This window comes from Ostrinia furnacalis, unplaced genomic scaffold, assembly GCF_004193835.3.
Source record: "Ostrinia furnacalis isolate ACB-3 unplaced genomic scaffold, ASM419383v2 OfSCF6032, whole genome shotgun sequence".
Lineage (NCBI taxonomy): Eukaryota > Metazoa > Arthropoda > Insecta > Lepidoptera > Crambidae > Ostrinia > Ostrinia furnacalis.
The window spans coordinates 52,439-80,419 of NW_021136271.1; the positions used below are offsets into that span (position 1 = coordinate 52,439).

Genomic DNA, 27,981 nt, shown 5'->3' on the forward strand with positions numbered 1-27,981 from the left:
CGCGTGGATTCTTAGTAGAACTTGTTGAAAAAGTTTTTCAAATTTTAATTAAATAATTACAAGTCTGCATGCACTACAATGGAGCAATGGTTAACAGAAGGTTTATCCAGAATCTTAGGCTTCCAAGTTCCTGAAGATTTAATAAGGTTTTATTATAAATTTTCACCTATAATAGCATACCAGCAGTAGTACATAGAACTTCAATAAAACTAATGATTTAATTTTATTCTTTTTCAGCTATGTTTTATCAATTGAAAACGAGGGTGATTTAAACGAGTATTTGAAGACACTTCTTGATTTCGAAAATCCACAACACAAGAATTTTGTGTCTGAATTAGTCAAAAGAAAATTCCCATCCAGAGGTAAGTTTAAGGAATATAAATAGTCTTAATTAAGTGTACAGTAAATAATACTAGTCAGTAATAATTACAGTCTTGTTAGAAAATCTCATTAATTGAAAATAATCTACTATAATGCAACACCATATTGCACAACAAATGTAATCATTATTAGTACTTAAACTCATATTATATTAACCTTTAACGTCCCAGACGGCATACATTAACGCCATAACTATTGTGTGTAGATTCGCGGGCCTTGAAGGATTAATCTTTATTTTACTGTGCTATCTGAAATTGTATACCTATCTGCTAAATATTTTTTATTTCATCATAATGTTTGTTCTCTGTTGGATGTTACTTCCTTAGACCTTTCACTATTTCTTAATGAAAGGATTCTTAATTTGTTGGTGTCTTTTATGTTATCTGTCTTTCCATGAGTTTCTCAATATAATCCTATCAATAAATATTTGTTACATTTTAGCAAATTCCATTCAAAGACCGCAAAAAAAGAAAATATCAAAGAATAAGCAGCAAAAAACACAAGACTTTGTGTCGGTGGAAGCACCACCTCCTGAGACCGAGCCTGAAGCCAAGTCCAAGAAAAAAACCAAGTTTGTCAACCTTTACTCCCAGGAGGGGAAAAATGCTCAGGTTGTTTTGTTAAAAGGTAGGCGTTGAATTAACACTAAGGCTGAGTTGCATCACATTATTTTATCTGCAACAATAACAATAACGGTGCTCTTTGTATGGAGTTTACAGATTTTTTTACGTTTGTCAAAGTTAAAGTAAGATGGTGCAACTCAGCCTAAGCGTAGTTAAATATGGTAGCTATGATGTATTTTTTGTTGTTAAATAGTTTTAAGTAACATAGATTCTCCTTTTGACATCTTTCCATTAAATATTTCAGTCACGGGACTGCAACCACATACCATACAACTTGTAAATACACTGCTTGAAAAACATAGATTCTCCTTTTGACATCTTTCCATTAAATATTTCAGTCACGGGACTGCAACCACATACCATACAACTTGTAAATACACTGCTTGAAAAACATAGATCTTTCAGAAGCCTACTAGTGTATAGTATATTCAAAGTGGAAAAAAGGTAAATACTTTGCTGCTTCTTTTTAATATAAGAATTCTATGTGCCTAATTGCAGGTCGAAACCACTGTGACTGCCAGGCATCAAAGCATGAGCTCATCAACAACTGTCTACAATGCGGCCGCGTTGTATGCAAACAGGAGGGCTCAGGGCCCTGTCTATTTTGTGGCAACTTGGTAGGTACCTTCAGTTTGTCTTTCATAAACTAATCACATCTGTATCTACTTGATAATTGGTTTGAGGATTTTCTAATAGGTATTTGAAGGAGGTAATATCATTTTTCCTCGGCCCCATAAAGATTCAGAAGGAATGATTTTGCAAATACAAACAGTACTATTTATTTATTTATAATGGCTGAAAAAGCTAAACTTAATGATACTGTAACAATCTTAAATGTACCCTTTTTCAAATGCAAATAAATGATCATTTATTTATTTCTCAATCAATAAAATTGCGTCATTATATTGCAGGTCTGTACCCCAGAAGAGCAGAAAGAACTGAATTTGAAGACCAAAGCCAGCGCTAAGCTGAAGGAGAGCTTAATGGAACGCGCGAGGCCGCAGGGCTGGCAGGCTGCGCTCAGCCATAGAGACCGACTGCTAGAGTACGACCGGACCAGGTAACGGGAATATTTCCATTTCCCACCTCTCGTTCCCACCGCTGCAAATCTTGTATAGTCAAGATCTACAGCTTGACCGCCAATAAAAACCCAACCAATGAAGGTCCCCCAAATGTGTGGACCCTAGAAAAACAGTGTGAACCCTATGAGAAAATCGTGTACCCAAGCAGAGTAGTGTGTGTACCCTCATATAAGCAGTGTGGACCCTGCGAAAATAGTGTGTACCCTAGAATAATGTGTACCCTAGGATAACAATGTGTACCCTATGAGAATAACGTGTACCTAAGCAGGGTTGTGTGTGTACCCTAGGAGAGCAATGTGTGCTCCAGAACTGGTTAAACTGATAAAGAGTCACAAGCAGTGTGGACCCTAGGAGAAAAATGTGTACCCTATGAGAAAAACGTGTATGTACCCGAGCAGAGCAGTGTGTGTACCCTAGGAAAGTAATGTGTGCTGCACTGGTAAAACTAAAGAATCAACCAACCTTTTACCTGAACGAGTTACGAGAAAACTGGAATATTTTTTGTTAAAAGCCTAATATTAAAACTAGCGACCGCCCGGGACTTCGTACGCGTGGATCAAGTTTTACCTCCTTAGGGGCTGAATTTTGCAAAATCCGTCTTAGCGCCTACGTTCTAAAAGGAACTCCCATGCAAAATTTGAGACTCCTAGCACTTGTAGTTTCTGAGATTTCGTGATGAGTGGGTCAGCCAGCCAGTCAGTGTCACCTTTCGCTTATACAGTGTGTCCGGGCATGTAGTGATCAAACTTTAAAGGCGTAATCTATGAACAATTTTATCGATGAAAATACTTCAAATTTGGGGCTTGACCCATTTCTCGAAAAATTACATCGATTTAAGTTTTTAATTTTTAGTTTACATCTCTTCTTTAAAAAACAAGTGAAAGCGTGGGTAGCTTAACATTAATAGGCAAATATTTTATATCATGCGATAGCCAATAAAATTATCTATTAGTAGAAGAAGAAACCAGACACAAATTTCATACATTTTATGGGAGTAAGAATGGATTGAATTAGAAAAATACATTACTTTTTCACTTCTTTTTCAGTTATTTTCCAACACAAGAAAAACCAGGTCGTTAAGGTATGTTTTATTTGCATTGTATTTTTAGTATTTGAGCTATTCTACAAAACGAATGTAAATTTATTAGTCTACGTCTATTAGTTTCGACGTAATTGTTGAACAAAGATACCCCTTCCCAGCGGTTTCCATAGCGCACGCGACATGCGAAAATGCACTGCCTGAAAGAATCACACAACCTATTCCGATTACTATGGAAACCGCTGGGAAGGGGTATCTTTGTTCAACAATTACGTCGAAACTAATAGACGTAGACTAATAAATTTACATTCGTTTTGTAGAATAGCTCAAATACTAAAAATACAATGCAAATAAAACATACCTTAACGACCTGGTTTTTCTTGTGTTGGAAAATAACTGAAAAAGAAGTGAAAAAAGTAATTTATTTTTCTAATTCAATCCATTCTTACTCCCATAAAATGTATGAAATTTGTGTCTGTTTTTTCTTCTACTAATCGATAATTTTATTGGCTATCGCACGATATAAAATATTTGCCTATTAATGTTAAACTACCCTCGCTTTCACTTGTTTTTTTAAAGAAGAGGTGTAAACTAAAAATTAAAAACTTAAATCGATGTAATTTTTCGAGAAATGGGTCAGGCCCCAAATTTGAAGTATTTTTATCGATAAAATTGTCCCTAGATTTTGCCCTTAAAGTTTGATCACTACAAGCCCGGACACACTGTATATGTCGCAGTCAGATTGTATAATCCGCCGTTTTACATTACAGCTAGGCATTTTTCATTACAGCTCTGTTTTGTAATACGCCGGATTAACGTTTAGCCGGATTGAATACGGCTGAATGAAAATTCGCCGGAATGTATTCGGCGTCAAACGTTCTTCAATACGGCTAGCCGTAATGTAAAACAGCGTGTCATTACCCGCCGCTTAGACAGTTTTTAGTTCCTATTTTTAATACCGTGGCGCTGCCGGACAAAGTGGCTATGGATTCTGATGTTCGGCGGAATCCTACACAATATTATTAGTGTAAAAATATGAAATCATGGCTATGGCCGGTGAAGATAATTTTATCTTAAAGAAAAATAACCTAACTTAATTAATTTTATAAAATCCGATTTGTATGAAAAATAAAATAATTAAAATGAAGATATCAATTTTCTGACTTCACCATACCATTTATATGACCATGTTAATATGGGCTAGTGTCGGCTCATATACCCATTTACCTTACATCCTGTATATTCAAATTACGTGATGCCCCGCAAAATACAAGAAAAAAAAATTTTTTTCGTAGGAATAAGGACCACCCTAATGGTCACCCTACAATCTATAGTAGTACGATGCGGCTAAACGTGGGCCGCCGTATTGAAGAACGTATCGCAATTACAATCCGCCTAAACGTTGAACCGCCGTATTACAAAACAGAGATGTAATGTAAAATGCCTAGTGGTAATGTAAAACGGCGGATTATACAATCCGACTGCGACATATATAGATTATTGTCTCATAACATTGTCTCTTTCTTTCTCCAGCGAGCGCCGCACGCACGTTACACACGACGATAGCGACTATTTCAGCGCGAACAGCGTGTGGCTCAACGCTGCTGAGAAGGAGAAACTTGAGAAGTACCAGGAGTCTCTCCACGAGAAGAAACACGCCTCGCGTCTGGCTAAGAAGATGACCTTTGACTTCGCTGGTAAGTCTCATTTAAATTTTGTACTAGCCTAGAAAAACGAATGTTCTTTGTAATACTCTTTCATTGTTTATTAAAAGGGTCTTATACACTAACTAGCGGCCGCCCGCAACTATGTACGCGTGGATCCCGTTTTACCCCCTTAGGGTGGAGTTTTGTAAAATCCTTTCTTAGCGGATGCCTACGTCATAACATCTACTTGCATGCTAAATTTCAGCCCGATCCGTCCAGTGGTTTATTATATTTTGTTTATATTTTATTTTATAATATATTTTTGTTTAGGCTGTGCGTTTCAATTTCAATTTATTTATTCCAAAAACAAAATACATTGTATAGGAAAATTAGACATTAAAATTCACACAATCTGCAATTCTGCGTTGATAGATCACTATAAATATCATCAGCCAGTCAGTCACCTTTGATTTCGATTAATCTAAAAGTAAAAGCCTCTCACGCCCGTATTTACAAACGATGCTTGCTTATGTGAAGCAGAAGAGCGTTGAATAGAGCTCTGTGATTGGTTCATGTGTCACCCTGTGCGTCCACACGCACGGTGAGATCTCATAGTAATGTTTGCGAATACGGGCGTTATTCATTCATGCATTCACTGGCTAAACTCCAAATCTTGAAAAAAAATTGACAATATAAATAAAAAGAAACTGAAAAACCAAAATATATTTGACCTCTTGCAATTGGTCCTTCGTAAATCCTAGATGAATTATATTTATTTTGCCAAGAGCTTCTCCATCGTGGAAAAATAACTAAATAACTAAATTTTGTTTAACTAAATTTATTTGTCCAGGTCGTCAAGTGGTGGAAGACAACACCATAGACTATGACGTAGACGAGGATAAGATCCGGGAGATGAGCGGCGGCAGCGGAACCACAGCTCCTCCCGGGTTCATCAACCACGCGCTGCTGGGTACAGATGGTGGCAGGGACGTCGCGCCGGGGGTCAACGCTAGTCTGCTGCAGGTACGTGTGTCATTCTAGGAAAGGAAAGGAATGGTAACTGTATGGGCTACATACCTACCTCACATTTACACAACTCATAGGAGTTGCAGCGGTGGGAAAGAGAGGTGAAAAGTGGGATTAGTCCCGAACACATATTTATCTTTTGTCCTTAAGGAAATAATTATCACCATGTCTGTATTTTTCGAAGATCGAACCTGCAATCTTTGGCACAATACTCCTTCTTTAAGACAACACCATAGACTATGACGTAGACGAGGATAAGATCCGCGAGATGAGCGGCGGCAGCGGGGCCACAGCGCCTCCCGGGTTCATCAACCACGCGCTGTTGGGTACAGGTGGCGGCAGGGACGTCGCGCCGGGGGTCAACGCTAGTCTGCTGCAGGTACGGGACTATTCCCACCTCTCGTTCCCACCGCTGAACTCCTGTGTAGCCAGGATCTACAGCTTGCTCTGCTGAAGGTAGGGCAAACACTCCCTTTGTGCCCACTATTCCTTTTTTCACCACTTAAGGCCTCATTCAGTCATAGCGATAAACGCGTGGTTGCCGGGAAGTTTTCGTACACTTGCATCAAACTGTACCCGCACGGTTACCGCCTCAGGGGGCGTAGTGTGAGTTTACGTCAAACGCATTCGATGTCGACTGCATAAAAAAGTGACATTAAATGTATGATGGATTGTACAGCGCCCCTAGCGGAATCTTTCAAGAACTAAAATCTTCATATATTTTTTTAACGCGCTCGCTAGTGACGCCGTTTGATGTAAAATCACACTAAGCCCTCAGTGCCTCAATGAAAACCGCTCAGAAATCGCACGGTTATCACGCATGTCTGAACAAGGCCTAAGGTAGACGAGAACAAGATCCGCGAGATGAGCGGCGGCAGCGGGGCCACAGCGCCTCCCGGGTTCATCAACCACGCGCTGTTGGGTACAGATGGCGGTAGGGACGTCGCGCCGGGGGTCAACGCTAGTCTGCTGCAGGTACGTGTGTCATTCCAGGGAAGGTAAGGGATTGGGGAAAGAATGGTAACTGTATGGGCTACATACCTACCTCACATTTACACAACTCATAGGAGTTGCAAAGGTGGGAAAGAGAGGTGAGAAGTGGGATTAGTCCCGAACACATACTTATCTTTTGTCTTTAAGTAAATAATTATCTCCAGCGCCATGTCTGTATGTTGTGAAGATCGAACCTGCAATCTTTGGCACAATACTCCTTCTTTAAGACAACACCATAGACTATGACGTAGACGAGGATAAGATCCGCGAGATGAGCGGCGGTAGTGGGACCACAGTGCCTCCCGGGTTCATTAACCACGCGCTGCTGGGTACAGATGGTGGCAGGGACATCGCGCCGGGGGTCAACGCTAGTCTCTTGCAGGTACAGTAGAGTAAACATGCCTCCTTTAGGGGACGGCAGCCTTTTAAAATAGAAGAGCATAAACTTAAAATTGTACCTACCGCTAAAATTAAGTTGTTATTTTTTTTTCGACTTCCGACGAACACAACAGCTTTTAAGGTGTCACCAGCTCTGTGGTCCCGGGATTAATTACCACTCTGGTCAATGTGAAGACAAAAAGGTGTTTGTTTTCCAACATAATTCGATTAAGTTTTCAAATCCTAATGTTCTACAAAAAATATTAAAAGACAACAGCGTTGCGTAACAAAACTAACAAACTCCGTTGATGTCAAACAGCAATATTTTGCTGCATTTATCCTAATTTCTCGGAATAGAAGTAGTGCGGTCGTCCATATAACGGGACTATTCCCACCTCTCGTTCCCACCACTGCAACTCCTGTGTAGCCAGGATCTACAGCTTGACCGCCATAATAACCCAACCAATGAATGTCGTCTATATGTCTTCATTCCACTCCTATGTGATTTGTCTTACAGTTTGATTCAGCCGTCGAAGGGCAAGGTTACGCGGCGGCGGTGATGAAAGCGCCGTCTCTGTCCCAAGCTCCAAGAGTTCAGGATCCAGAGCTTCAAGAGATGAGCGACACGGGCCGCTGCCTCTCCATGCACCAGCCCTGGGCTTCGCTGCTCGTGGACGGGATCAAGATGTGAGTATCTTCTTCTTTTTGCGTCGACAACAAACCTACACAGTGTCAGCCCAAAACTCCGCCACTAGAGTGGCGTTGTCAGTAGCTCTAATCAAATCCTCCTGAGTGCAGTTGCTTGGGCACTCAGGGCATGACATCAGGTGCTTCATCGACTGGAGAACAAAACCGCACCTGCACTCCATGCTCAGGCCATCCAAGAATCCCCACCTGGCCAGATTGTCCTGGTCAGATGTGAGTATGAAAGTTAAGAAACAAAAAAGATGTGTCTGTCTTTACAAGGCGAAGGGCAAATGTACGCGGCAGTACTGAAGGCGCCGTCTCTGTCCCAAGCTCCAAGAGTTCAGGATCCTGAGCTTCAAGTGATAAGCGACACGGGCTGCTGCCTCTCCATGCACCAGCCCTGGGTCTCGCTGCTCGTGGACGGGATCAAGATGTGAGTATGGAAGCCAAGAAACAAAAAAGATGTGTCTGTCTTTATAAGGCGAAGGGCAAATGTACGCGGCAGTACTGAAAGCGCCATCTCTGTCCGAAGCTCCAAGAGTTCAGGATCCAGAGCTTCAAGAGATGAGTGACACGGGCCGCTGCCTCTCCATGCACCAGCCGTGGGCCTCGCTGCTCGTAGACGGGATCAAGATGTGAGTATGAAAGCCAAGAAACAAAAAAGATGTGTCTGTCTTTACTAGGCGAAGGGCAAAGGTACGCGGCAGTACTGAAGGCGCCATCTCTGTCCCAAGCAACGAGAGTCCAGGAACCAGAGTTTCAGGAAATGAGCGACACGGTGCCTCTCCATGCACCAGCCCTGGGCCTCGCTGCTCGTGGACGGGATCAAGATGTGAGTATGAAAGGCAAGAAGCAAAATACCTAGATGTGAAGAGTTCAGAGGGCGTAGTGTTGGTTTACATCAAACGCATTCGATGTCGACTGCGTAAAAAAGAGTCATTAAATGTATGACGGATTGTACAGCGCCCCAGCGGAAACTTTCACGAACTAAATGGTTCATATTATATTTTTTTAACGCGCTATTCCCACCTCTCGTTCCCACCACTGCAACTCCTGCGTAGCCATGATCTGCAGCTTGACCGCCAATAAAAACCCAACCAATGAAGGTCAAGTTTGTCCCGGGGGAAAGTTAAACTGTCATTGGACCCGCAACGAAATTAATCAAAATAACATAGGAGGAGTTCGAAATTAAGGTTCGACTTCCCTCCATTGCAAAGCGGATGACAGGTGACAAACAAAGGCTATTTTTAAGAAAAGTTATGCACCACGGCCAATAAATCTATACTCTATACTAATATTATAAATGCGAAAGTAACTCTGTCTGTCTGTCTTGCTTACACGCCTAAACCATTGAACCGATTTTGATGAAATTTGGCATAGAGATAGTTTGAGTCCCGGGAAAGGACATAGGAGCGCGCGATAAAGTTTTTCTTCTATGACAGACAAAATTCTACGCGGACGAAGTCGCGGGCGGAAAGCTAGGGGACCTATCTTAAGAGCAATTAGTATCTAACTTTTAATTTTAAAATTCAATTTGAATCCAATTTTTAGAGATTATGCATTGAATTATGTTGAGAGTTTAAAAGGTTTCAAAAATAACCGCTCAGACAGCGACAACGCCCCACTCTACAATTATTGAGGAATGGTGTCAAATAGTCTTTTCTAACAATAAGACTAATCCACGACATTGAATCAAGCTAACTGACAGTCTTCAAGAAGTGCTCATTGTGTTGCAGGCACGAAGGCCGCACGTGGTATAGCAGTCACCGTGGGCGACTGTGGATCGCGTCCACCGCTAAGCCGCCCGATCAAGACACAATACGGGCCCTGGAGAACCAATACCGTGTGCTGTATCCAGGTAATAAAGGGCAAAGAGTATATTTTACCTAAGGGATTCACCATTCCCCTCGAAGTTGAAGAGGCTTGCTCGAGAGCGAGCATAGCAGAGAACATAGCCTGGGAAGGAGCCACAAACGAATGTCCAATTTTAGACAATAACTCGCGGCTTCATTTTATTGACAACCTAGCCGCGAATTATTGTCCTTAATTGGAGGAGGGCATCGTCGGATTTTAGTGGGTAGGCCCTGCTCTTCTGACGAGTTTTTTTCTTGACAGAAAAAAAGGGATATTATTTTTGAAATATTGGATAAGACAATTTATCTTTTCAGTCTATATTATTGTGATATAATAGTAGAAAATAGTTTTTTTTTTAAATAATGAGTATAGTTGTTGTAATTTACGAAGGCGAGTGAGCTTTACATGTGTGGTGGCTCGCTACTCTTCGTTTTTCAAAAGTGTTGATAGACATTACACTATCGTTATGTGTAAACGTACACACACAAGTAAAGCTGACTCGCCTTCGTGAGTTGAAAGAACTACACTTGCGAGCAAAGGTATGGAATCACCCCATTCGTTTTGAGTAATCTTTGTAGCTAAACGACTATGAAGATTAAATTAAAAATGGTACCAGTTTAAAGGTTACATTACAAACTTTAACCTGATACCATAGATGCATAGATAGTCATTGAGTTATTCAGATCGTTGGGAACAAAATACAAGAGGGTGATTCCATACTTTTGCTCGTACGTATACAGGGTGTTAGGTAAATGGGTATATGAGCCGACACTAGCCCATGTTAACATGGTCATATAAATGGTATGGTGAAGTCAGAAAATTGATATCTTCATTTTAATTATTTTAATTTTCATACAAAATAAATTTTATAAAATCCGATTTGTATGAAAAATAAAATAATTAAAATGAAGATATCAATTTTCTGACTTCACCATACCATGACCATGTTAACATGGGCTAGTGTCGGCTCATATACCCATTTACCTAACACCCTGTATAACGTTAAATATTGCACTCCAGAGAAGCAGCTGAAGTTCCCGTCTTTCTACCCGACGGGCTGCCTGCTGGGCTGCGTCACCGTCGACGACTGCCTGCCGCAGGAGGACTACCAGAAGAAGTGAGCACCTGTTACCTACTTACCCATAATGGAGAGACAGACGTCAGAGACATGTGTCGAAGTCAAAAAAATATGCCGCTGGTCTACGGCGTAAAATACACATCCTACTAATATTATAAATGCGAAAGTTTGGATGTCTGGTATTATGTAAATAGAATGAAACCTAAAAAATTATCACTTCACGGGATTTTACAACAAAACTTTTATAGCGGTAAATAAAATATTTACCCACCCGACGTTTCAACTCGGTTGCACCAGTCATGGTCGCGGGCAGACTGAAGAGATGCGGCGTAGTCTGCTCCGGCGCGATGAATTTTCTTCACCCACCCGCATTTGCACAATATACCGAGTTGAAACGGCGTCGGGAGGGTAAATATCTTATTTACCGTTATAAAAATTTTATTTTGTACTGTAAAATAAAAAAAAATATAGTAAAAAAACCAACATATTAGTTTAAAATATTATGGAACTTATAACTCCGTAGCTCAGTTAGACCAAGGCCATTAGTTTGATTCCCATCTGAGGTGACGTTCGTCTTATAAAATAGCAATATTAAACCTTAATTACTTGTAGTTCTTGTAATTTGTTATTTCCCCAGGTACCCAGATGGGGAGAGTGACAGTCCGTACGTGTTCATTTGTTCGAATCCCGTCAGCTTGCGGCTCCGGTTCCCGATCAAAGGACAGCACAAAATATGTAAGTAAAAGTGTTGTAATATTCTTGAAATCAGCGCCATTTAGTCACAAAGTAAACTAATCTTGAATTTTATGTACTAGACAATATAAATACCTGAATCCGTTTTATTTTATTTTTTAATGTTTGTTTGACAGATGCACTGGACAAGACTATCCACCACGCCGCCATGAAATGCATCCAGAAGATAAGCAAGATACAAGCAGAGGAGGCCAATGCCGGTTAATATACACCAATTTATTTATTTTGCTTTACATGTTTATTCCACTATTAAAATAACCATCAATCAAAAGATTTTCTAAAGTGTATTTCATATTTACAGACCAGTGGCAACAATTTCAGTGAAATATGTCCCAGTTCAGTATATTCCTAAGCGTTTGTTTTTTCATAAATAAAGCACATAAATTGTTATGAAAGTCGTTTATTTACACAGTTAACAACTAAGGTTTTATTAGTCCCGTTCACTCGCTATCGCTACACACACAAAAGCAGCCGCACATTATATAGTTCAATTGTTGCGGTTATAACCGCGTTACTTGGCCAATCATACATCACAAATACACGATTATCTTATAAACTAATAACAATAGTAACAACTCTTAGAAATATTATGTAAAGAGAGCCATAGCAATAGGGAATATTACGCAAAACTACGCAGAGGGCGCCACTAGCACAAACCGTCTTGATGCGTCAAGTTGTATTTATTTCCAACAAATAGATAATAATAATGGAAAATCGAATCAAATTTAAACGTTGCACTGATGCATTTTGTATTTAAGTATTTTCTGTATTTTAAAATCAAATTGTAATGTAATTTAATATAATAACCTTTTGAATGACACTTATTGTTAAAAACTAATTTTGCTAGTGCTGCACTCTGACGGGATAAGATTGCAGTAATAAGCCCTATTCTAAAAAAAATGGACAGTGTAAGTACCTACTTAAAAATTAATCTTGTTAAATAAATAAACTACATAGTTTTCGATAGAAAATAACTACTGTAAGGAAAATAACATTCTTTAAGTCTTAGAAAAAGCGTACTTAATAAGTTACTACACTTCATTTATTCTTACTACAATTTAAACCATTTTACTGCAATAAAGCTCATTCTTTAATTTAATTTCATAATAATGGTGACAAATATAAATGCCAGTCTTGTAAAAGATTGAATCCTGCATACTTTTAGCCCAGATTTATAATATTTATGAAAATTGTGACACTGTTCAATATTCACAAATATCTTTTTCATTATTATGCAAGCATTTCAACTTACCACAAAATAACTTTCGTTATTGATTTCGATCCCTACATTAAAAATGTAAAGTTCAAAATATTTGAGAAAATTAACAATTTTGTGATGGCTGACCTGCTCACTGTACCGAATTTTGTTTTCATAGCCAGATTCAAAAAGTTTTTGTAATAATACAAAAAATATCATCTATAGAAATACATAAATACATTAAAATATAATACAGCCAGTTAGCACAATAACTTAGGGAAGTTTAATTACTTTGGCAGTCAAAAAGGATTTGGTTTTGCAAACTTAACTAAAAAGGAACGTTACGATTCCTTCTTTTGGTTCAGCTGAGGGAAGAACGCCTCAATGGGCAGGATGGGATCATCGGTGGCGATGGTGAAATAGTTTGGTATTCTCCTGCTATTCGAAGACACAGTTTTGAACATACCAGGAGTGTTGTAGTCCTTGCTAGCAGCAAGGGTCAAGTCAGAAACCCGTTTGGAGTGCTCGAACAGATGCTCTATGTGGTGGTCATGATGCTTCTTGTCAGCTATCTTCATAATCGCACTCTCAGATCGAGTCCTTTCTGAAGTTATGTCGTTCTTGTGGTCGAAGATAACTGTGCTGTCGGTCACTGATATGTCCTGAACGGATTCTCCTAACTCAGAATCAGTTATCTTCTTCCTCTGTGGTCTTTTGCTGTGAACTGTGGTCGGACTTGTCGTCTCCGTTGTTTCTTCCGTAGGTTTTGGCCTACGCACTCCATTTCTGATTCTCGATGATATTTTTTGAGTGGTGGATTCAGCGTTCTCGGTGGTTGTTGTCGTTTGCCTTTGTCTGGAAGGATGTCTTATCGAATGTATCTCCTTTTCGATTTCTTCATTTAGTTCTGAACCATTCGCTACTTTGTGTCGTGGGTCTTTGGGCATGAATTTCTTCCTTTCCGTCGTCGTTTCACTTTCAGTGTTGAAATCAGTTGTAGCTTTCCTGTGAAGGAATCTAAGTTTAGGAGTTGACTCAGTCGACCTTTCTGTGGTGCTGGTCGTGGAACTCAATCGGTTTCTATAATCTTTAACACTGAATCTTGTACGGTTGAACTTATTTTTCAGTCTTGGCCTTTGTATTTTAGCTATATTTCCTGATGTTGTCTCTGATCTACTGGTCGATGTCGATTCTGTTACTTCGTTTGTTACCCTGAATGATTCTGTTGTGGTTTCCAATTTCGCTTCAATAGGTTTAACATCTTTGTGGAAAGCAAATGATTTTGCTGCGTCTGCGCTTGATTTTATCGATTCTAAGCTGACGTCTACGTCACTAGTTGGAGTGTCCTTCTCGTCCTGTTTATGGCTGAAGTCTGGAATTTCTTCAGTAGACCCTATCTTCGGATATTGTGGTCGGTTCGCAATTTTCATGATCGACGAATCTTTGCTATTGTCATAATCTTTGTAAGCCTGCGTGGTAGTTTCAATCCTGTCAGTCACTGTAGTTAAAGGGCGTCGGACAAGCTTCTTTTTTATAATCGTAGGAGCTGTTGGTGAGATTGTGGGCACCGCGCTGGTTGTGGAATCAGTTGTGACACTGGGAGTGGTCAAGTTAGGTTGTTGCTTTAGCTTAGCGGGCCTAATTCTTGGCCTGATAGTGTGAACTTCATCGGACTCAGTAGTTTGGGGTAGTTCTGTGGTAGACTGTACATACTTTCGTGTGGTACTGGTACCAGATTCTTTGTTATGGTTAATATTTGCTAGTGGAGGGCGGCGTCTTCGGTTCTTATTCCGCTTACGAATTTTTTCCTTGTCAATGGGTGTATCTGTGGTCGAGGGTCTCTTGAAATGTTTGTAAGGCGGCAGTGTTGGTAAAGCCTCGGTGTTGTCATCAACAGTCTCTTTGATTATATTATACGTAGTTACTTCAGGTGCATCTGTAAGTCTGGAAGATTCTGTGGGCTTTTTCGTTCGTTTCGAGGTGCTGTAATGTTCATACGTAGGAGTTGATACCTTATAGTAGTAATCCTTGAGCTTGTGCTTGCCGATCGGTTCGAAGTCGTCGCCTAGAGGCCGCCTGCTTTGGGATTCGACTTCGCTGTCGTAGCCCAAAGAGTTTTCATAGCCTTTCTCGGCTTCGGTCACAATGGCGTATTCTTCGGGTAGATCGGCAACGGGAGTCGTTGTGTATTTGCTGAACCCTACGTCGGGGTGCAGTTGCTTGGTCACCGTCTCTTCTGTCGTCTTCGGATTACTGTCGTACGGTTGCTGATTCCAAACTTGAGGCGCTGAGTGTGTAACTATGTCGTCAGATTCTGTTGTTTCAATGACTTCGTAACTAGGTACAGATTTGGGTGGTGAAGCATATTGATGAGTAGCTTGATTGACTCCGGCAGCGACGCTGTCGTGAATCTTCTGTTTCTTCTTTTGGTAGTTGTAGTTCTGAGTCTGTGGATCGTAGAAGGTTTGAGCTTGATTATTTTGCTGTAACTGGTAGTTGTAATCGAAGCTAAACTGGTTGCTCGCTGGCGTTGTAGTCTGGACAGGGTTGTAAGTGGTCACGGCTATTTTGTTATAGTCGCTTTGGTAGTGTTTGATGAATGGGTCCTGAGGACTGGCTTTGAAAGAGCCTTTGTTTCCAGCATTGGGATCAATTTTTGCTGGGGTAAGTTGACTGAGTTTTGGTGGTGTTGTGGACGTGCTCTTGTAATCAATGACAGTGGGTGCGAATGGTATATGATTGACAGTGGTTTGTAACTTGGGAGTAGTCGAGGTAAAGATGGTCGGTGTGGTCTTAAAAGAGGGTGAGTAGTTGAATGAGTTGAATATGGTTTGTTTATTCGGCTGCGGGGGCAAATATGTGGTCTTGGTTGGGTAAGATCCTTTCACTGGTTGCAAGCCAAACGCGCCAAATGACCCTGAAAACATAAAAATGTAATTGAATAACAATACGACAATCCTTAACAATACTCGTAGGCATAGTCTCATTTTATTATTTGCTCTTACCTAGAATGTTCGGGGGGTAAACAGGATCTTGGTACGTGTAGTGTGGATACGGGTTATGGGGTGGTTTCTGTGTTCCAATCAAGGCTTGTTGTTGTTGCGCCGTCTTTACTTGCTGACTGACCTGCTGCGGCGCGGGTTCGCTGTCCTGAAGCTTGTACACTTCAGGCTTATATATTTCCGTGCCTGACTGGTTAGGTTTATTTTCAGTCGGTCTGGCGTAACCTTCGACCGGTTTCTTAAACACATCCAATGGCTTACTAGTCTGGTACTGACCAAATTGGATTGGCTGTACGTTATTCAACTGCTGCAGCACAGTGTTTTGCAGCGGCTGCTGCTTGATTTTGTTATTCGAGTATTTGAATACTGGTCTCGCAGCGTATGGGTTCTGGGGGTTTCTGATGACGACGCTGTCGAGTGGGTAGTTCTGGATGTATTTGTACGAGACTCCGTTGTTGGTGAACACGAAGGGGTTGTGGTAGGAGTTGATAGGTTGATTCGCGGGTGGCGCGGGCTGCGCGGCCTGCACTGTTCTGAGGGTAGTCGGGCGGTAAGACTGCGCTATTGACGTCAGTTTTGCCGAGTCTCTCGTGGCGAGTGGACGTGATGACGACTGGTACAGATCCAGAACTGGCAGAGGGTATTTGTACGTTGGAGCGTGCAGCGAGGCGGTGCCGTAAGACCCGTAGACTAGGCCCCCAGAGCCAACGACCGGCCTCCAGCCACCTTTCGATACTGGTAATGTCTGAAAAGAATTACTTATGTTGACGACCTCATATTTTCAAAAGCGATTTTTAAATATTTGATTGTCTGGTTATATCAAACAGGAGGTATAGGTACTTGAGCGTCCACCTTTAATTCCTTTTAAAGCTTATTCCGTCCACATAAAGTTTAAAATATGGTGGTTATATTGAGGAAGCTTACTGCTTGGGTAGGCATCGAGCGCCGGTGGTGCCTGGCTCCGGTCGCAGTCAGCAGGAGAAGCTGCAGCCCTGCAGCCGCCAGCCATAGCCGTGCCCCTGGAATAAATAAAACAACTGTAAGTCATTATCATGACGGCTGGGGCAGTAAGGTTCTGGAGTGGATGCCGCGTACCGAAAAACGCAGCGTGGGACGTCCACCAACAAGGTGGACCAACTACATCATAAAGGTAGCAGGGAAGCGCTGGACGCAGGCCGCTACCAATATATCAACATGGAAATCATTGAGGGAGGCCTATGTTCAGCAATGGACGTCCTATGGCTGAAATGATGATGATGATGATGAATTTATCATCATCAGGTCATTTAGACCCCATTGCAGGAACAGGACCTTCTTCAATTTCTTCATCATCACCATTAAATCGACCACAGGATGTCTACTGCTGAACATAGGCCTCCCCTAATGATTTCACATCGGCGGATTGGTAGCGGCCTGCATCCAGCGCCTTCCTGCGACATTTACTAGTCATCTGTTATTGGTCGACGTCTCTCCAATTTATCAGAAGCAAATCGATAATTATATGCCTATTCCTGACGCTATCTAGCCAGACGGGTTGAACTGTATGTAACGGAACATAACAAGGGAACATGTATTGTCTAGTTTTTTCATTATAATTGGGTTACTTCAGGGTTGATTGGCTTCGCTTTATGAGAACTTGACGCAAAAAATAACATTACGTTATGTTCGGGTTTTTCAATACACGTTCATGTGAATATAATGATCAATTAAGGAAGAACTCTAAGGTTTTTGTTCGATATGAATTATGCCAGCAGGTGAGTACAACACGTATAGAAAAGCGTGATTTTTTAAGCACCATAATAACAGGTCATTTAGCAAGTCATAGGACTTTGATGTACAAGCGGAAGCTAAAGTGGTTACCTTGTTACAAGCTTAGAAATTGTCCTCTTTAGTTCTGGTGAATCGGTTGTCATCAAATTTTAAATTAATAACAGCTATTACGGCCTGTCACACTTTCTTTGCCGACAGTACTTGGACATACAAAAGTTTTTTCGCAAGTCACAATGACCAAATTATCTGTTATTACTGACGTCTTTTGGGAAAGCAATGAAAACACGTTTTTTTACTGATGAAATGATGGATTTCCAACAACTATCACCAATTTACCTAGCCCCAAACTTTGCAGAACTTGTAAGGTAGTTGTTTAAGATAACGGGTAAACATTAATGTACACACAGCCACACTGTTAACTATCCATTTCCGTTTTTGCTCTCGCTCTCATCAAATGGTGATTCTTTGCAATAGAACGAGACGACATGACAGGCAATGGATAGTTAACACTGTTGCCGATGGTACATATAACATACTCGGTAATAACATATCCATTAGTTCGGATATGAAATGTTCGTCTCTACATATTAACTAACTTGCCTCTACATATTATTACAACCCACTGTGGCGTTATAAACCTTCACCAGACCAGCAATTTGACATTGAAATCAATTATTTTCTCTAACAAAATGTTATTGAGGTATTGCCAATTTCTTATGTTTAATTCTTCACTAAGAAATCCGCCTTTATCAGTGTCTCATTCATTAACTCTTGTAGTTGAGTTTTGGGCTGACACTGTGTAGGTTTGTTCTCGACACGACAAGTAGAAGAAGGTGTCTCATTATCCATATTGTCATAAGAAACACTCAGATTTTAAGAGCAGCGACTAATTACCAACATAGATTGACAATACTTCAATTAACCTATTTATCGCTCTACAAAAACAGAAAAAGTCATGAAAGGGCTTTTCCTTCTACGGTAGAGTTGACAATATGTAGAGCAGAACCGACTGACCGAGTGATAGAGTTCCCACGCTTTGCTAATAGTGCCAATAACCAATGGAAACACTTTGTTAAGCGATTTCGATGTTATAATAATACGTTGCATGAACGCAGAAGCCGGATAACTATTTTGAAAATCAGAAGAAAATAATGATGAAAAAATAAAAGCTATTTTCGCTTGCGTTCACGTAAATAGCAAGCCGATAAGTTATGTGGTAGCCTTGTATATTTATTCGTTATGTTACCGAAATATTCTCTGTAATTTTTCATCGCCATTAACAAAAGAAGAAGAAAAAAATAATATCTTTGATACCAAATAAATATTGTTTCGTTCTTTCTTTCAAAATAATTTATTGTGCTCAGTGCTCAGTCAGTCCTATGCGGGACTTAACTCGCAATCTCATCTGGCATCCTGGTAAGGTGTGATCTAATAAATTAGGTGTGACACTTTACTTTTACGTTTTCATGTTAGAATCATGACGTCATAATGTAATACGAACAGTAAGGGCTATTAATTAACTTTTGAAAGTGTACCTACACACCTAATTTAAAATGTAATGTTACAAAACCGTCGTGTAACATGTCCAATAAATAATTACATTTCCCACTGGACACTTTAACCGTGGAAAAGCGTAGAAAGGCTCCGATGGCGTCACTTTCTATGCGCGTGCGCGGTGCGTACGCGTCGCGCGAGTCACGTACGTTTTCTACCGTAACGTAAACCACACGTAAACGTTTCGATTGCGCCGGTCAGCGTGCGATGACTTACGATTTGTTTCACAAATAATTTACCACTGTTATGTTAGAAAACTCAATTCAAACGCTAGCACAGACTCAAGCCGGTATTGTAGAGTCTTGGACGAAGCTCAAAATTCGTTTCAAACTTGAGAATGAACTCAAGCCTGTGATTGTAGATTCTCAAGTGTAAATCTTGAGTGATTGAACTCATAATTTAGGTAAATGAACTAATTAACACTATCGAAGTCGAAATGAATTGAAAAAGCTCCAAAACCCTTGTCTTTCCTCACATATAAGATAGATCTTAATGCAATTGTAATTGGTTATTTTCCATTTAAATTTCTTCATTAAAATCGCATTATTGTTGAAGAATTCGCGAATTTCTGAATCGATACGGTCTGGTCCGTCCATCACACGGTGATAAACGTTAATAAATATGTAACGGCCGTCGCATTCTTTACACATGCTTCAACAAACACATCGTGTGCTAGTTTCCACAATTTTTGTGTGTATTCTACTATTTTTTCCACGTAGAGTCTTAGAAATAAATTGTGTTACGGTTATCTCAACCGTTTTAAATTCAAATTAATTATTAGGCTTATTTACTCGTAGTATGCCCTTTAATCCTAAAAGCTTTTTTGTCATCAACTAAGCTAGCTTGTTAGTGCGGTACCTAGAGGTAAAAGAACTATAATAAACTTACATATTGATTTAATGAAAGTCCATTATAAATACATAAATGACACAAAATTAAATTAATGATAAGCAATTAGTATTACTAAAAATTGTAAAGTTATAATGAGAACTTTGCTTCCGATTCCATAAAAGTCTAAACGCAATTAACACTATTTCACATCATACTATTTCTCTGAACAATTGTTACATAACGTCATAAATATAATGTTATTATTATGAGTCGTAAAATGATCTAAAGTGACAGAATATAAATGACCTCATCAAGCCAAGTTAGGTGTGTATTTATGAGTTCAGTGAAAGTACAAGTTGATGGACTACGCAAGTCTATCGTGTATTCATGTTCCTCATGTATGGTTAGTCCATAGCAGTTAGGATTAGCACATAAATTGAATCATTTATGATATAAGGAGTGCAGATTCGATTTCCTGAGGGGTCTCAAAGTATTTTAGAGCTAATTAAAATTATATTATTCCGTGACTATCCTAATGTTGCATTGTTGTATAATGCAGAGAAGAAGTGGCGGAAGAAATTCAGTCATATTGGTCAGCATTTATTACAGGAAACAGAATTTAAAATACATTGCGTAATAAATTAGATCCGATTATTTTAAACTAGATCAATCGTATCATTTAATTAATTTGATTTAACTAAAGCAGTTATACAGTGTATGTTAATAAGCCATATATAGTAAGTTTATATCGTTGTCGGGTTCGCATAGTACGAGTATAAGCTTTGCTTCGTTTGGGCTGTGGTTAAGGACAAGTAGTGGTATGCAAGAATATCCAAGTATTTTTATAATTTATCATAAAGTCCTTATTAAATTGTCCACTGGTTTGTCTAGTAGAGATCGCTTATAGCGCTAAGATCGCGTAAATTGTGCCGTTTCTTAATTTATTCTTTGATCTGTGTATAGCGCCGTCTCTATTTTCTTTTACTTGTTCTGTATGGTGTACAATAAAGTGTTTATCTATGTATCTATTACCGATATTAAGTGGGAAGAGTAGTGCATCTTAAGTCAATGACTTCGTTTACATAAGCCACGATCCCATTTCCGAGAGAGACAATGCTCAACGACCACCATTGAGAAGTTATGTCGATATAAGTGGTACCTATGGTAGAGCAAGAACCTTTTGTGCAGCAACCGTAAACCTTCTTCGCAATAGGTTTTAGGTAATATCAAAAACCTTATTATGTAAATTGTAATCAATAGCAAAAGTTTTTTTTTCAGAAGTTTTATAATTGGTCTAGTAGTGATTTAGACATTTTACAAGAATACAATAAACTAAGTATAAAAATACTACTTGTAATTCAAAATAGTAATCTAAAGTAGAGCGCTGAGCGTAGAGCTCTGTTATGAAAAAGATAACTACTCATTTTGAAGAAATTCACAAATTTCATAACGATCTAGCCTAGACTGTAAACTGTTTGTATACATACATACACCTATTACAAATAAATAAATAAATATCGTAATTTCAAGAAGTAGATTATTATATTTCTTAATTACAGCGTGTTTTTCGACGGTTATGTCACGGTAATACTTATGATAGTATTACCGTGGTTATGTCTCGACGATTATTTGTCGACGATATAATGTGATTCTAAAGAAAAACAAATTAATGTGCTATGCCATGAACTATCAATATCTTACATTTATAATTACCATGGCCATAACCATGTACACATGTCTAAAATATAGAGATAATAATGAACAACACTATATTACGTACATAGAGAGCAACAGCTGTAAGATAGCTGTAAAATAGAAATTATATTCACCCATCGATGAAGAGTGCTTTTTATGGTCGTAAGTTATTGCCTATAATCATGCGCATACGATGAATGGTGTTCGCTGCTCGTTCTGAAGGCACAAGTGCTCTTGCGCAAATTGGTTGTGAATTTAATGGAGAAAAAAAAATGAAAAAAAAAAAAGATCATAAATAATTTACTGTCTAAATTAATTACTGTACGATTAGGATTTGATAGAGGAAAAAATAATTGTAATTGTGTTTTTTTCTCTCATAGCAGTTAAGGTATCTCTATGATGACTGAAATAATAAATAAATAGTGTTCAGCTAATAATGATTTTAGTTCCTTTGTTACCAGACAAGTAGATTTTGCAGCAATCTCTAGGAATCCTCTAAAAGATTCTGCTTTTTCTGCCCTGGCCTTGCTGTCTCGTGTGATAAATCTCATTTTGTGACAATCATATTCTCAAAGTTACATGCGATAGAGCGTGCCTCACCAATTCAATATCCAAGCGTTAAGAAATGTCTCTAAACGGATCACCACGCGTATTCCTCGCGTTGCATTTGGTTTACTTATTAGCTAAACAATTAACAGCCAGAATCTTTTAATTATACTTTGTGGTTATAATTTAGCAGGGGGCGACGCGACACAGCCACGCTAGATACGTCACGCCTCGCGGCGTCGGCCGTACTCGTTTCACTCCAGATATTCGCTTCTAGAAAACATCATCCGCCACATTTTTATGCTCTCATCGCGCATGAGAAAACACCACACACGCTCGAAGATCCGCAAGTAAAAATGCATTCTGTAAACTTGAAAATAAAAGTGCTTTTCCCGTGCGACAACGCGAGTGCAGTGCGACTGCGCACGTTTCGAACACGAAGCTCCTGATTAAATGTAAATAGAATTGATTGTCCGTTTGTAATGCATGGTAACGGTAGTCATTGCAGAACGGCGATTTGTTTAATATTGCTTGGGCGATTGACTCGACAACTGCATCGGTAGATAAGTTATCTAAGAAATCGTAGCTATTAAATCAGTGTAGGTTAAGTAAACTATCAATAAATAACATTAATTTGTAGTAATGTCTCTAACTTTAATTGACAGATAAAATTAATGTAGAGCAAGTATGTAACAAATAAAACTTATTCTTATTACAATACTTTTACTTGAATTTCAAATCCAAAGCACAGATAATATAATACTACATAGTTCCAAAGTAAGTAAAATTTAGTAAGCGCTTAATACATTTGTGTAAATAATACTGAAAACGTATTTAACTTGTACCTATTAAACCAGAATGACAAATAATCGTTATTATCTTACATAAATCATGTAATCTCGCGCACGCTATTTTAATGTCTTAAACTCGTATGCAATGATTAGGTACTTCTTTTTCAAGTGAAATGGAGAAATTGCTTGCATTTGAATTATTAAACAAACAAGTTCGTTAACACCAGATAAGTATACTTAATTAGATCGGTTCTATATTGGCTCACATAAAATTCTAAATCCTATTCTTTGTCTTACTACCGATTTGTGTTCATAATAATCTCTCTTCATAATTTTATTTTTCATACTTTTTTTATTCATACATTTTTATTACTACCATCGGAGCTCATAACAGTTAGTAATCATAATTTTTTTATCAATACTGTTACTACCAAGAACCATTTAAAATACATAATTTTTATTTTCAGATCTTTTTTCTTCATAACATTCATTGATCATATTGTTTTAATTAATAATGTTGTTACTAAGAACATACTTCAACTCATAATGTTGTTGTTCAGAATAATTTACTTTATAACAGACATACTCGTATCTTTAAAAAAATCATATATAATTTAATAGAGTAGATAAGCATGCAGAGCATGCAGCATGAAAGCAAGCATGCAGCATGCATTGGTATCTCCTCGTCTCCGGCGCTGCGGGATGTGCAGCCCTTCCGCCCTTGCGTAACGAGGCTCAGGCACCCACGCTTGCTTCCGCAGCTTCGGCTTTTTGGATCGCCATCGGCGCCTTCGGCGCCTCGGCGACCAGCCTCAGCCGCTCCAGCTCACCCGGGCGCCTGAGCCTCGTTACAGCGGGCGAGGGCTGCCCTCCCTCCGCGCCTCCGGCTTTTAAATTACACTCTAGGGGTAGGGCAGACAAGACTACGTGGAGTCGGTTTTGCAGCGATTCGTTTCTGTCACGTTAGTTTTGTGGCACAAAATATTGCCTGTTTTGGACCATTTCAAATTAATTTAATGTTAAAATACGATTTAATACGAACATAGACATAATGATTTTCAATTTTTTCAATAATATGGATAAATACCACTTATGAGTAATAAATTTATGAAAACAAATATTAGGATACATCACATTTATGAATATTATAGTTATTTATTCGAATGATTATGAGTTTCGATCATTAGTATAGAAAAATATATGAAAACAAATATTAGTAAAAACTAAGTGTATGATTAGTGATATTATGAATATCAATGATTATGTTTTTAAATATGTAGGTTTTAAATTTTTTATGAAGAATGATCATTATGGTATCAAATTGTATGAGAAATATTTTCGGACCTCCAATGATAGGAATTGAAAAGTTATGTAAGAAAATGCGCTACCAATTAGATCATATTGTAGAGATGCAGCGAATATTAGGTATTTTAAAAGGCAATAAATTCAACTAAGTAGAGCTTGAGTCTGAAACGAGAGTCGTTTTATAAATACAGGCCTAAGTGCATACTTAAGTTTAATTTGTTTGATTGCACTATAGATAACAAACAATTCATCATTTTCTTTGCTAGTTATCTTTCAAAATATTTAAAATCTCATCAGCCATCTCTATTACAATGTACAGTATTGTACAGTTGACAGCACGTTAATCTATCGTAAACTACGATTTTTCCCAGTGAATATTGAATTTTATTGAGGAAATACCTGTATTTTTTGAAACGTCTGAGTAGGTCACCATACTCACAATCTATGCACGAATGCACTGCATGCATTCAATCTCCGTTTCTGTAATTAAGTTCGAATAAAAGTTATACATAAGAACTGACTTTGTAAGTAACAAAAACATTGCAAGCAATCTTGGTTTGGTATTTTGCATCAGCTTAAAGTAAGCTGATCCAGATCCGCCTCTGGAAAATGTGACCATCATCGGTACAATTTCCGCGAACTTGTTAGCGTAATGTGAATTTTCAAGCTTCTACTTCTCTTCTTACATTCTTATCTGTACATAATTCAAGCTTCAAAGTTAAGCTGTTACTTCTATTAGGTACTTAGTTTCTGAGTAGGTATCAATAGCGTACGTCACGAGTTAAACTGATTCGAGAGGTACATTTGCTCAGTCTATTAGCCAATTACTTAACCGTGAAATAAGAAAGTTAAATCCCAGCTACCGTCAGGAAACGCCACAAATGAGGCGAATGAGACGAGGTGCTAACGGAACTGATTGTCCAGCGATGGCGGTCGCCGCCACTTCCCATTGCTCGTACAGTTTCTAAGTTATAAAACAATATCGAAAGTGAAATTTTAATATGAGGTGGTAAGTGGACGGCCAGGTTTTCTTTGGTACTTCTATTTATAGTACAATTAAGTATCAAATTTGGTAACTTTGGACGATGGTTACAATTAAGTATCAAATTTGAGATAATAAACATTATGTATTATTCATATATCTGCTTATACTTTTATGTATTCCGTTCTGTCTTATTATAGTAGGTGGTACTCGTACCTACCAGTGATAATGCTTCAAATTTCTGTACCTTTAGGAGAGCACCAGAAGGAGTCTTTTATCATAAGAACATGCGAAGCGAATGCCTAACAAGAGAGCTGATAAGTTAACAAAAAAGGTCAATATTGTAAATCTAAGTAAACAAAGCTAATTTTTATTTAACAAGAAAGTTCAATGACCCGGTTATTTTCTCACGGCAATTTCAACAATCGATTGGCGCGTCACCATCGCAAAATCGTTCACTTTCATTGTCCAAGCAAAAAGTACTATGAAGTTGTTTGATGGGAACCAAATCCATTGTAAATCAATGTTTTGTTGCAGTAAAAGCTACGATGCATTGTGACCATAGCCATAGAAGAAGGTTATACAGGGTTACCAGGAATTGGGCGTTTTAAGTGATGTGAATGAGGCGTTACAATGCAACAAGTTGGCAACTAAGTATTTGTCCAAAGTTTTTTTACTTGTTCAAAGAATTTTAATCATTAAAATGTCCAAAATACTCCTAAATGAAGCAACTGTTATTAATTGCATCTATTTTCATGAATTCGTTACTTTGCCTAGAGCTTTCACACAAAGCTGACCGCCCTGCCTAACTAAGTTAAAATCAAATAAGCACGCGCCAGCTAATATAATACAAATCGCATTCGCATTGCAGTAAGTGCAAAAGTTACCGTATTTACCAAAAAAGACTCGCATTAAAATTAATTGAGGCAGGCAATCTGGCAAATGTCGCGGGAAGAACCTGGATGCGGGCAGCGCAGGACCGTTCATTGTGGAAAACCTTGGGGGAGGCCTTTGTCCAGCAGTGGACGTCATTTGGCTGAAACGAACGAACGAACTAGGCAGGCAATAGGTGCAACCAATTTCAGGCCTCTGTTAAACTTATTATAAACTGTTTCTCAGGCAGGCATCTATCACCATGACAAATCTCCACCACATTATGCCACACCGCAGCCCTGAATGCATACAATTTACACTGCAGTTTCTGGCTGCAGTGATTCATTCGACAGAGGGCCGTGTTTTTCTGCGGTGTACACGTAATTGTCTATTGCAAGAGTGTAGGAAAGGCTGCATAATGCATCTTTTTGTTTGTTGCACAATGGCACGCGCCTATTCAATCGTTGATAATTTCTCCAGTGTCCGGTTTTTAATAATTAGCGAATACGTTGCGTATGTATTCTGTAATAGCATGTAATACTACCCTCTAATTATGTTTTTTGTGGTATTATGTCTGTTAGTTTTAGGAAAAGGCGTAAATGAAACGAATTTTATGGATTGATGGAGGATGCTCTTGCGTCAAAAAGTCTGAAAATACAGTCAAAATATTATTTTGTTGAATGAGACAAATGATCTTATAGAGTCGGAGAGTCGGTGATTCGATCGATTATTTTGTTCAACAATTTAAAATTAACTTGACTTAAAACTTAAATATCTCTTTGTAAAGTATTTGTACAATATGAAATTAAACATTATTTTTTGATTGTGCAAATCATTCCTCGATTATACATTTAAAGAAACAAGCTACAAATGCGAAAAATAGAAATTGAAGATTGGTTCCTATTCAACTTCACAATGCAATGATTGTATTGTAATGACAACTAACGATCTAGGATGAGTCTGTGTTTCTATTTGTTAGATAAATTGATGGTGGATATGAAGACAAGTACCTACATTGAAACTCGAAATTAAGACGATGTATTTTGCTAGTAACTGGTGCTAGCATAGTGGTGTGGTGACACATTATATTCAGTGGATATTCAGTTGATCCTAAAAATTCTAACGCCCGTATTCACTAACATTACTATGAGGTCTCACAGTGCGCGTGGGCGCACAGGGTCACACACGAACCAATCACAGAGCTCTATTCAACTGTGTGCTGTTTCTGCTGAAAAATAATAATTTTAAACAATAATTAAAAGACAACTGATGTAAGGACGGCGGTACATCAATTTTTCATGTTTTGCAGTTGTAATGCATGCTATGTATTTGTAACAAAAATGTAGAGTCTGATGCTGTCGACAGTAGACTTTAAATTATAAATAAAATCATTTATTGCTTCGTTTGGTAACAAATATTAAATGTTTCCTATGTGCCAAAATTATTAACAGTTCCTAATTAATTACAAACTGTTGTATACTTTCAGACTGCATTGTTTTAAACCAAATTGCAAATGCGTAAAATATAGTAGATTTTCCGATAAATTACTAACTTTTAACTCAGAACCACGGTTTGAAATAAGTACAAAGACTGGCCACCATGATGCTTACACCCTGTATTTTGTACTAAGCTAGGTGTCATTGCTTTTCTCTAGTGAATAATGAATGAATCTTCGAAACATGTCAATAAAGAATGCATGCAAATGAGAAGAGACGCATGCAACTTGATATTTCTGCACGAAAATTTGTATGGATAATATTGTTTGACAAGAATACACTTGTTGTGCTCGCCGAAATGAGAGGGTAAGGTGACCTGCCACTTGAGAATTTAGTGCGATATTGTAAAATTAAAAATATTTTTAGCTGAAAAATAACATTTTAAGGGGCGTTTTGCA

The 27,981-nt window shown here is 38.6% G+C and overlaps 2 protein-coding genes across 2 annotated transcripts in view; one reads left to right on the forward strand and one right to left on the reverse strand.

The window, feature by feature from the left end:
• LOC114361871 (activating signal cointegrator 1) lies at positions 1-12,108 on the forward strand. Its single transcript, XM_028317086.1, has 13 exons — positions 1-146; positions 238-362; positions 823-1,008; positions 1,503-1,621; positions 1,916-2,064; positions 4,659-4,822; positions 5,622-5,794; positions 7,686-7,855; positions 9,592-9,713; positions 10,730-10,826; positions 11,425-11,522; positions 11,657-11,740; positions 11,842-12,108. The coding sequence occupies exons 1-13, from the start codon at positions 79-81 to the stop codon at positions 11,862-11,864; spliced, it is 1,578 nt and encodes a 525-aa protein (XP_028172887.1). The 5' UTR covers positions 1-78; the 3' UTR covers positions 11,865-12,108.
• LOC114361870 (mucin-5AC) overlaps positions 11,794-27,981 on the reverse strand; it is a 23,677-nt gene continuing 7,489 nt past the window's right edge. Inside the window, exons 2-4 of the mRNA XM_028317085.1 lie at positions 16,665-16,759; positions 15,744-16,485; positions 11,794-15,655 (exon numbers count right to left, since the gene is read on the reverse strand). Of these exons, the coding sequence (XP_028172886.1) occupies positions 13,080-15,655; positions 15,744-16,485; positions 16,665-16,759 (3,413 nt within the window). The 3' untranslated portion in view covers positions 11,794-13,079. The remainder of the gene's footprint in view (positions 15,656-15,743; positions 16,486-16,664; positions 16,760-27,981) is intronic.